This window comes from Pteronotus mesoamericanus, unplaced genomic scaffold (assembly GCF_021234165.1).
Source record: "Pteronotus mesoamericanus isolate MK-2021 breed Mesoamerican mustached bat unplaced genomic scaffold, CSHL_Meso_final contig_221, whole genome shotgun sequence".
Taxonomy (NCBI): domain Eukaryota; kingdom Metazoa; phylum Chordata; class Mammalia; order Chiroptera; family Mormoopidae; genus Pteronotus; species Pteronotus mesoamericanus.
In genome coordinates, this window is record NW_026555092.1 from 19602653 (window position 1) to 19614668 (window position 12016).

The 12016-nt window shown below is 36.5% G+C and overlaps 1 protein-coding gene across 4 annotated transcripts in view; it reads right to left on the reverse strand.

Moving 5' to 3' along the window:
- The window catches only part of GPBP1L1 (GC-rich promoter binding protein 1 like 1), a 51878-nt gene that overhangs the window by 21083 nt on the left and 18779 nt on the right, over positions 1-12016 (reverse strand). For all 4 annotated transcript variants that reach the window (XM_054572146.1, XM_054572145.1, XM_054572144.1 and 1 more), the window contains exons 2-5: positions 10067-11107; positions 9366-9480; positions 5983-6112; positions 5324-5610 (exon numbers count right to left, since the gene is read on the reverse strand). In XM_054572146.1, the coding sequence (XP_054428121.1) occupies positions 5324-5610; positions 5983-6112; positions 9366-9425 (477 nt within the window). In that variant the 5' untranslated portion in view covers positions 9426-9480; positions 10067-11107. The remainder of the gene's footprint in view (positions 1-5323; positions 5611-5982; positions 6113-9365; positions 9481-10066; positions 11108-12016) is intronic.

The following is a 12016-nucleotide window of genomic DNA, read 5'->3' on the forward strand; positions in this document are numbered from 1 at the left end:
CAGAGGACTGAGCGCCGGCCTGTGAACCAAACGGTCGCCAGTTTGATTTCCAGTCAGGACATATGCTTGGGTTGCAGTTCTGGTCCTCAGTAGGGGACGAGAGAGGCAACCACACATTGATGCTTCTCTCCCTCCCTCTCTCCCTCCCTTCCCCTCTTTCTAAAAATAAATAAAATCTTAAAAAAAAAAAAATTCCTAAGCAGTTTAAAAAATTTGTTTTTGAGTTTATAAAAGGCATTTTACAAAACTCCATACCCTAACTGCTTCTTGCTAGTATTTAAAAATAAAACTTTTTTTTAATGGAACTTGAATCCTAAAACCTTTTAATTCTTTACAGAGTTGTGCCCTGGCTGGTGTGGATCAGTAGACTGAGTGCCAGCCTGAGAACCCAAAGCCAAGTTCGGTTCTTAGTCCGGGGCATGTGAGAGACAACCAATTGCTCTATCTCTTGTACACCGATGTATCTCTATCTCTCCATCTTCTCTCTCTCAAGATTTTATTCACCTATTTTTATTATTTATTTTCTTAAAAAGATTTTATTTATTTAGAGAGAGGGGAAGAGGGGAAAAGAGAGGGAGGGAAACACTAATGTGTGAGAGACGTAATGATTAGTTGCCTCTCACATACCCCCAAACTGGGGGCCTGGCCCATAATCCAGGCATGTGCCCTGACCAGGAACTGATCTGGTGACCCTTCAGTTTGCAGGCTGGCACTCAATCCACTGAGCCACACCAGCCAGGACAAGTCCTTAGGATTTTTTATATGTAAACAATCATGTCATCTATAAGTTTTCTTTCTTTCTTTTAATTTGGATGCATTTTATCTTTCTTGCTTTATTGTATTTGCTAATATCTCCAACACAATGCTAAATCTTGGGGTGGCCAAAAAGTCCATTTGTTCTTTTCCATAAAATAAAAACGTATTTTTTATCATCACCAGTAACTTTATTGAGTTGGGTATTTTGACTACATTGGCTATTTCCTGCTTTTGGCTTCTAGTGGGTAAGTGCCAGGAGTGTTGCTAAGCATCTTCCAATGCATAAGACAGCCCCACAGCAAAGAATCATTTGGCAAAATGTCAATAGTACCAAGAAACTGTGCAAACCACTTTTGACACGTTCAATCAGTAACAGCACCTTCTCCATACACTACACACATCTTTTTTTTCTATTTTAGTTACCTTTTTACTTTTCTTGAAATAATAAAGCAAAATATGCTGAAATTGTGGTGTATTTCCTTCCATCTTTACTACTCAAATGGCTGCACAAAAATTCACCAATTTTGATAAATTTTTCTTTTAAAATGCATGCTGAGGCCCTGGCTAGGTAGCTCAGTTGGTTAGAGGACTGTCCTGACCTGCGAAGGTTGTGGGTTCGATTCTCCGGTCGGGACACAAAAGAGTCGACCAATCAATGCATCAATAAGTGGAACAACAAATTGAAGTCTCCTCCCCACTTCCTCCCTCTCTCTAAAATCAGTAAATAAAATTTAAAAAAGGGTATGATATATATATTTTTTAAAAATGCATGCTGATATGGCAGCTGTCACACTACAATGTAACAAAATTGTTTTGAACGAAGTTAAAGACAACTAGGCACTACGAGAGTGATTGTATGGAAAAAATGTAATGGACTTTTTGGCCAACCCAATACAAGTAGTGAGAGTAAATATTCTTACATTAGTCTTGATATTAAAGGGAGCTCTACTTTTATTGAAGAATTTGGGGAAATTCAAAAGCTGTGGCTACACTGCTGCCATCCTCTGAGATTCTACAAATTTCTTTCTTCTTAGGTTCCAAGCGTAGTATTAAAGTCTCTGCCTCTTCTTTCTCAAGAGTGTACCATTCACAACCAAGTCATTAGAAAGGGGTTTTTTAGAAACCTATGTGTCAAGGCCTGTACAAAGCATTTTTCTTTTTTTTAAAGATTTTATCTTTAGAGAAGGAAAGGGAAAGGAGTGAGAGAAACATCAATGTGTGGTTGCCTCTCAGGCGCCCCCTACTGGGGACCTGGCCCACAATCCAGGCATGTGCCCTAAGACTTGGGAATCAAACCTGCGACCCTTTGGTTCACAGGCCGGTGCTCAATCCACTGAGCCACACCAGCCTGGGCCCTGCCTGTACTAAGCATTTCTTAAATCATTTAATATATGTGATCTTTATCCCTTATTACAATGTTGCAAGGTAGATATTACTATCTATCAACTCAGAGAAAATTAATTATTTAACTTATAAGACTTAATTATGTTAAACTACCTTTTAAAAACTAATACTGTTTTAAAGCAAAATAATTTTCCACAGTTAGGTCCCAAAAGACCTTTTGTTATTTTTGACTACTCTTTCTTAATATATCCTTTTTTCAATCAGTTATGTGTTATTTCCCCATTAACTGCTATTCCACAGGTTCTGCTCTAGGCCTCCTCTCTGTATTATTCTCATTGGGTGGTTCTAGGCATTCACAAACCTCAACTATTATTCTCTATTTCCAGGTACACATCTTCAGATCTCACCCATTTCTTTGGTACTAAGGATTTGTTATTTTTTCCTTCCAATTCTGCTCCTCCTGTTTTTCCATTTCAAATTAATTACTATTTAACTTGCTCTGTAAAAAAAAAATCTTATTTTTGATTCTTCCTTCCCCAGTTCCAATCCTTTAGATTTATCCTCCAAAACAAGATCTTTTACAACCTAAATGTTAATCAACTGGAAAATGGTTAAAAAAATCTATTATATTCACACAATAGAATATTTACTATATAGCAGTGAAAAAGAGCAGGATTTCTTAACCTTGGTATTACTGACATTTTAGGCTGGTTACTTCTGTTATGGGGCTGTCCTATGAGCTGTAAGTATTAAGAAACATTTCTGTTCTCTATACACTAGTTGCCAGTAGCATTATTCCTGGTTGTGACATCCAAAATTTTTCTCGATATTGCCAAATGTGCCCCAAGGGAAGATTGGGAGCAACTGCATCTGACTGAAAACCAGTCATCTTAGAGCCATTCATATTAATACATATAAATCTCAAAACAATTTTAAGCAAATGAAAGAGAACCACAGTATAATATCCTTCATATAAAGATAAAAATCATGCAAAAATATTATAGAATGTTTACAGATATACATATAGTAAAAGTTTATCAAAACAGGCATGAAGATAAAACACTGAAGATCAAGATGGTGATTACCTCTAGAGGAAAGTGAGAACAGATTAAGAAAGCTTTAACTATATATGTAATATTTTACCTCTTTTGTAAAACAATGGTCTAGAGTATATTTGGCAAAATGTTAATATTTCACAAAGTTAGGTGATGTGCTAACTTGACTGTTTTCTTCATATTTTATGTACACTTCGAATATTTTATAAAAACATAAGTGCAAAATAAATTTGCCCTTACTGACCTTGCTGAGGTTTGATTTGACAGGAAATTTCCCTTTAAATCACTTAGCAGGTGAAGATAGTACTACCTTAACATTTTTTTTCCATTGTCAATCCATCTCCCATTTAGAATGCCACAGAATAAAAGAGGTTCTTATCAAACTATGCCAAAAATGAGTATAGTACCTACTTCAGAAGTTACTCTAAGTAACTCCCACTTTACTCCACACTACTTTTTTACAATCTCTTTTTTACCAAAGTGTGTAAGAAACTAAAACTATTGAGACCTAAATAAATGTGTTTTCTACATGCTCAACTAGTTGTGGTCATAGCATAAGATGTACTTTAGATAAATATTCCTGTCAGATATAAATAATAATTACAGTGGGTTTATTTAATTATATGGAATAAAAGTACAAAAAGAAACTCTTTTTATAATACAATTTTGATTGATGGTTTGATGAAGATTACACCAAGTCCCCAAATGTGATAAACAACAGAAATTTCATTTCATCATTTCCACTGGTCTTTCCTAGATTTGCTTACGAATTTAGTGAATAATTAGTTACAATTTTATGTCATATCAATTTCTGGACTACTGGACATCTAGGACATTCTGGAGAAATATTCAATATGTCAGGGTAGTACAGACCTTTCCAAGAATAAAGTTTTGAAGGATATGTGCTTAGGGGTAGGAGTTCACATTAATAAATGACATTTAAATCAGGAACCCCCAGGACATTTGCTAGAATTAGAAGAAGATGGGCAGATGCTGAAATTTGACCCTTCTGTATTTTATTAATACAATGGCTCTCATAGATATAACCAGCTAATTTGATATGCTACTTAAAAATAACTAGAGCTGCCCTGGCCACTGTGGCTTAGTTGGCTAGAGTGCTATCCCATACACTGAAAGACTGGGGGTTAATTCCCAGTTGGGGCACAAATGGGAGGCAGCCAATCAATGTTTCTCTCTCACACCAATGTTTCTCTCTAAAAATCAATAAACATATCTTTTTAAAAAATTAAGAAAAAAGAAATAACTAGAGCTGCAGTGTCCATTATGGCAGCCATTATCCAAATGTGATTTTTGAGCATTAGGACAATGTACAGACTACAGATACATGCTACAAGTATAGAATACACAAAGTATTTTGAAGACCTAGTATAAAAAAGTAATATAAATTATCTTAATTATTTAAAATATCTCTTACAGCCCTGGCCAGGTAGCTCAGTTGGTTAGAGCATCATCCTAATCCACCAAGGTTGTGGGTTCAATCCCCAGGCAGGGCACAAAGAATTAACAAATGCATAAATAAGCGGGACAACAAATCATTGTTTAGCTGTCACTGTCTCTCAAAGAAAAATCTAATATATGTTAAAGTGATAATATGGATATATTTAATTTATAAACTTTTTAAAGGCGCACTTAAATCAAAACTCTACTTTTGATTTAGAGCCCAAAGAGTATGTAATTCAAACAAACAATAGCATTTAAGTTTTACTGAATATATAGGCAACAGCTAGAGTACTTCCAATTGCATGTTTATAAGTTATCACTACTATTTTACATAAGAGGGTAAATTTAAGAGAAAAAACTTCTAATGATAGTTGGAGAAAGAAAATTTAATATGCAAGATTTTATTTTTTACATAATTATGTATTTGAATATTGAACCTTATAAAACTTAAGAGAAATTAAGGATTTTTTTTAGGTTCTAAAGGTATAAATATGAAAACAAAGATTTGCTAAAAGTTACACAAGGCTTTTGGCACCACCTTCATGCTAATCAACTGCTTCTTTCTAAAAACAATAAAAATCTAAACTAAGGACTCTGTTTTTAGTAATTTCTGAAATGTTCTCATTGCTAACAGTGTCTTGTTTAAATTTAACTATTTAAGGTATCATTTGTTAGATTTTACCTATACAACAAACCATCATACTTACAAAGTCTTCCTCTTCAAACTGCAACTTTTCCACCTTGTCCTCTTTCTTTTCTTCCCTAATCTCTGTAGGTGGCTTTTCCTGAAAGGCACAGCCTTTCCGGGAGTGAAAGCTGCCATTCCAGTGGCGATGGTTCCCTGTGCCACCCCCACTACGCTGGCTCATGCCATCATGGCCTCGGGAAGAGCCATGCCAACCAGAGAGGCTCCCTGTGATTCCAGTATAGGCTCCCTTAGATACCCCAGAGTCCACAGAATCATGGCGAAACAGGGAGGGCTGGTTCCAGGAATCTAGAATAGCAAAGAAAAGTAAAACATTAAATTGTTTGCTTCCTGGAAATTCAGAAATAAGTGGGCCAAATGCTTCCTGATCTTATTTATGGTATTACCAAAAGCCCTTCAGGGGACCTTTTAAGTAAAAGATTAAGCCCATAGAAAAGAAATAAAAAAATACATCTTCTTCTTTTAATATAATTTCTATATGAGTTCTTCCAATGAATAAATTACTCATGAGAACATAACAATATTAGACTTAGAAAGTCAACTGCTGACAACTATGCTTACAAAAGAACATTATTTCAAGATTATGGACATGCACCCCCATGCTGGGCTTGCCCTAAATGAGTAGTGTAAATGTAATGATAGAAATTGGGCATGGCTCACCTCCTGTAGTTCGTAGAGGTCCATTATTAAAAAAGCCATCAGAGGAATTATGTCGACGACGGCTTACTCCAAATCTACCATCTCCTCGGGATAGGTGCTCTCCCTGTTTTTCAAAGGTGGCTGTAGGTGACTAAGATGATAAAGTAGAGAGAAGCAAATAGATAAACAGATGTCTTTCAGTATCCTAGGTTTTAGAGCAGGCTTTTAGAAAACTATAAGGGTAGTAGAAAACACCATTATGAGCATATGGGCCATGATAAGGGTACCACAGGCCTCTGAGTGAGAGAAGTCCTAGGCTACATATTCAATCATTAACTCATTTACAATATCCCAGAATGGAAGACAAGGAAGCTACTTCAATTATTTACCAAAAAAAACCTGCCAGAAAGAATAAGCCCCAAAACTTTACACTTAAAAATATTAATCTGTTCTGGCAGGTGTGGCTCACTTGTTTGGACATCGTCCCCAAAATGGAAAGGACCCCAGTTGGGGCATGTGAAGGAGGCAACTGATTGACGTTTCTCTCTCACACTGATGATTTTCTCCCTACCTTGCCCTCTCTCTAGAATCAAAAAGAAAAAAAAAATTTTAATGGTAAGTTTTCTTTGAAAATACTAATCTTGCGATAGGAAAGGAAAATCTTTTCCTGAGAACAGTTTTAAACAGCTTATTACTTCTGTATATTACTTCAGAGTTGGAGAGAAAAGAGTGGTTTAATTACCACTTTCGTAGGCCATTAACAACTACACGAAGTTTTTATAGTTTAAAAAAACATTTTATTACTTAATAACAACACTGTAATTTGGCATCTTCCACATTTGACTCATTTACACATGAGGAAAGAGGTCAAGGAATATGTCTTTAAGGTTACACAAAAAAGAAAGCAGTTTATGAAAGTTTTATAAATGAATCTTAATGTCCCTTCCTATTCCAAATACGTAATTTTACTCTCTGACATGCTTTAAACTCAAATGACAGAAACCAAAGTCTAAACAGCCACTTAAAGGATAGATATATTTGACAAAGGCTTATAAGAAAATTATAGGTTGGGGCACAGACATTTTTACATCTATTTTATGAATAATTTCACCAATACTTGGTATTGTCAGTGTTTCTTATTTTAGCCATTGTAGTGGGTTACAAAGATTTTCTCCTATTCGTTCTTTTTTAAACCTCACCCAAGGATATGGTTTTTTACTGATTTAGAGAAAAAGAGAGAGGGGGAAGGAGGGTGGTGGGAGAGGGGGAAGAGAGAGAAACACCTATCAGATGCCTCCTGTACGTGCCCCAACATGGAGCTGCATCCACAATTCAGGTTATGTGCCCTGACCAGTGATGTAACCTGCAACCTTAAGATGTACAGAACGACGCTCCAATTTACTAAGCCACCCGGCCAGGGCTCTCCTCCTTCTAAAAGTTTTATGGTCTGGTGTGGCTCAGTGGGTTGAGCGCTGGCCTGCAAACTGAAAGGCTGCTGGTTCGATTCCCAGCCAAGGCACATGCCTGGCTTGTGGGTCAGGTTCCCAGTTGGGGGCATGCAAGAAGCAACCAGTCAGTTTCTTTTATATATCGATGTTTCTCTCATACATCAATGTTTCTCTCCCTCTACCCCTCTCTCTAGAAATGAATAAATAGAATCTAAAAATAAATAAACAAATGTTTATGGTTAATTTTTTAAGTTAGGTTTATGATCTCCCCTCAAGTTAATTTCTGTGCTTGATATGAAGATTGAGGCACTCTCCCCGCCCTGTCCCCATACAGATACACCCAAGTCTAGAAGGATTTGTTAAAATGACTATCACTTCTGCACTGAATTATCTTGGCACTTTAGTCAAAAATCAACTAACTATATGTATAGGACTATTTTTGAATTCTCTATTCCATTCCATTATTTTATATGTCTACCCTTAAGCCAATACCATTTAACTTTGCTTACGGCATCCTTATTAAAAATATTGAAATATTCCCTTTTTCTTTTTTACTTAGTCCATTGTGCTATATGAATTCTTCTTTGCAGATGTAAGATCTGCATACTTTTAAATGTTTTTCTGGATCCCATACCTAATCCCTTAAGCCCACTACCCTAAAGTCTTGGGTCAGATCATGTCAATCACGAAACCTTAAGAAAAACCACAGGGATAATTGAAGCTGAAGTTTAGAATGACAGTCTAGATAGACCAGATGTTTTAAAACAGGGAAGGAAGGCCTTTTTTTTGAGACTACCTATCAATGTTGTCCCTCTTCTACTGGTTCACAAAATGAGAAGCATTTCTGAGTTTGCTAGCTTCCCAAAGGTGTCCTGTATCAATAATTTAGGCTGTTTCTTCTGTGAACTGTGTTTGGGGCTACTTTATTAAGAACCAATTGTTCCATTTGTCGTTATCCCTAATGCAACACACATTTTCCCCTAAAATCATTAAGTAAATTATTGTCTCTAAAAGAGAATTTCTAGAATCCGTATATAGTAGGTAGCAATCAATCCCTGTCTCTCCTTTTCTATCTCCTCATCTGCTACTACAGCTAAATATGTATTCATTCCAAAGCTCCATTTCGCCAAAAACCATCTTCTTTTACCTCTGCTCCTTTGCCCTCAGTAATGTTAGTAGGTATGTTTTACTTTCAAAGTGTGCTACAACTAATACAGGAAGTCTTAAGTGTACCATATAATGAAAAAAGCTTAGTATAGAATGGTAAACAAAAAAAGGTACTTGGCAGTAACTGACTTGGACTGCCTAATTATTTATATCCTATTACAACAAAAGTAATTAATAGCCAAGTGCTGGAAGCAACCTAAGTTCCCATCAATAAATCAAAAAACTTTGGTACATTTATACAATGGAGTACTACGCAGCAGAAAGAGTGAGCGAGCTATTACCCTTAGCAACAGCATGGATGGAACTGGAGAGCACTCTGATAAGTGAAATAAGCCATGGGGTGAAAGACAAATACCATATGATCTCATCTATAAATGGAACCTAAGCTATAAAACAAACAAGGAAAATATAACCAGCAACAATGAAAGAAAAAGCAAACCAACAGTAACAAGAGGGAAAGAGGGAAGGGGGTAATGGGAAAAAGGGGAAGGGTCAAGTCAAGGAACATGTATAAAGGATTCATGGACAAAGACAAAGCGGGGAAGGACTGAGGGTGGGAGGTGGGGGTGGGTGGGGTGGGGGGAAAGTGGTGGTGGGAAAATGGAGACAAATGTATTTGAACAATTAAAAAAAATAAAATAAAAGTAATTAGTCTATGAAAACCTATTTGAAATCCTCAGGCAAAGCTAAATGTACAAAAACAAAAACACATATAAGAGAGAGGCCATAGACAACTCAGGGACGTAAAAAACTGGTATTTTAATAGTTACAGTAGAAATAAAACAGTACCTTAACTGCCTGTGGTGTTGAGAAATTTAGCCAAGCAGGAACAAAGTCATGCTGCGCCATTTAGGTCCAGTGTCTCTTTTCAGCAAGGTGAGGCATCCAACCTCATGGCCAGGAACTGAAGAGGAGAAAACTCCAATCACTTATGCTTGCAAGATCTTGATACTAATGTGTGAAGGAGTTGTCATTACTTAAGATCCTCCACTTTACAGAATGGCTTGCCCTCTGAGCCTCTCTAGACTACTGATCAGACTGCACACTTCAGAAGTTCTAAACAAAGCAATGGTCTGTGACTATACAACATGAAAAGTGCATAAAAAGAAAAATGACAGATCTGAAAGGTTATATAAAAGCTTATGAATTCTTTTGTATCAGAAGAACTTTAAGTTATATCAGAAGAACCTTAAGAATAAATACCTACTCAAAATTACAGATACTTATGAAGAGATAAATCTGCTTTGAGTAACTTCTGGCAAAAGCAGTAGAGAAAGATCTTTCTAAAGATAAAACCTTTCAAGAGTTCTATTTAGTCCACAGTAGTTTTCCTCAAACACTATCATCAGTTTTCCTGAGAGATTCATTAATGTCTCCAAACCACCCCACTGATATTTTTCAAAATTAAACACATCAGAAAGCAGTATATTTTCCATGATATATATACACATACAGCCTTCTTCCCCAGTTAGACATAGGAGAATATTTACCCCAGAGTGTAACCTCTGTGGTCCTGTTTCCTGAACTCCTTGAGTCTGCCAGCTGGATTTCCCACGAGGTTCTTTTGTTAGAAGGGTGCTTAATAAGGCTGGCCAGCAGCACACCTTATGATGAAGCACAAAGAAGCCAGGCTCTGTGTGGATCACTTTCTCAGTCCCCTCAATTGCTCATCTTAAACTACCTAGTTCCTGACACGTTTCCACAAGGGGGAAGGGGAAGGGGAAGGGGGAAGGGGAAGATAAAAAGTATTTGTTACATTTAAAAAAAGGGGGGGAAGGGGAAAAGACCTATATCTATGTTCACCTCATTCAACTTCCTTGAGTGATGGCACTATGATGTTGCTTAAATAGATAATACATGGACATCTGCAGAGTGAGTACAAACACTGTTCATAAGGTCATAAATAAAAAGACAGGTGGATTCACATGGGCAAAGAATGTCATCTAAGTGACGGATCAAAAATATATTAAAGAGCTATCTATAAAAGATCTTCTGAGCACTCAACTCCAGTGGCAAAACATCCACATGACAAAGCCTTTAATTTCCAATTCTCATTATTCTTACACAGCTGCTAAAAATGATGTGCAGATATGTATTTATATTTGTTTTATCCTTCAGAATCTAAGGATATAAGAAATCTTGTTTAACAAAACAAAACAAAACAAAAATCAGACAGGAACTTGATATACTTTCCCCTCCAAAGAATAGCAGCTTTCAAGGCAAATGTCTTGGTATAAAGCTCCCAAATGTATCTTCTATTTCTTTGGTCTTCGCTATTTATAAATTCACAGCAAAATTAAAATAAGGAGAAATACAGGGGGGTTAAGGAGTAGTCAAGGAGAAAGACAGTTCCAAAGTTGTCTTCTTTTCCGTTTCCTCTATTTCACTTGTTTTGCCTCTTTTTGAAGACTGAAATTCAACTACTGGAAGGTGATATGAAGAAATCTGCTGCTTCGGTAGAGAAGTCAGTTATTATTTTGGATCCATTTCCATCATCATTCAATCATTTACAAGGCCACAGGAAAGTAACACTGTAAGTGGAAACAAACAAACAACAACACATTATCATGAGGCAAAATCATTATTATATGTAACTGTGAAAACGAGACAGTCAAATGATCAATCATATTAAGGTCCCAGGAATCAAAATTCTGAAGTCTAACTTAGACATTAATTAATGTGTTGCCACCTATACCAACAATGTAACTGTCTATAGTTCTAAGGATTTTGGAAGAGCCACCTGAACTTTTGGAAGAATTTGCCTTCCAAAAACAAAAACAAAGAAATCCTCACTTGAGGATAAGCTTTTCATTGACTTGGGGGCGGGGGGGGGGGAGGGAGGGAGGGAAGAGGGGAGAGGAGTAGAGAAACATCTATCAGTTGCCTCCAGTATGTGCCCCAAACAAGGATCAAACCTGTAACCTAGGTATGTGCCCTGGCCAGGAATCAAACCTACAATCTTTTGGTGCATGGGACGACACTCTAACCAAGTAAGCCACCTGACAGGGTGAGTGTTTGTTTTTTTATATAACTATTTCTCCAACTATCAAAGGCAATTCAGAAATGTAAATTAGTGAGTCTGTTAGATTTGTATTTTCTCTCATAGATAGAACAGCTTGCTATAAGTGGTCAAAGAGCCATGTGACGTGCTCATTTATTACCAGTCATCAATTATCTAACTAGTACAGCTAGATTCTTGAAAAACAAGACACCTGTCATAGCATTCCTCATATATTTACATATTTTTAGACACTTAGTTATCAATTAAGAGTTAAGCTCTAACTTAAGTTAGGCAGTAAGAGATGACACAAATAATTCTTTGACAAATTCCCAACTATCTTCCAGGGGCTAGAAACTTTTTTGATGTAAGACAATGACTGCATTTGTGGGCAACTCTGGTACACAACTCTGGTACACACTGGTAAATTCTAGTTTGGAGG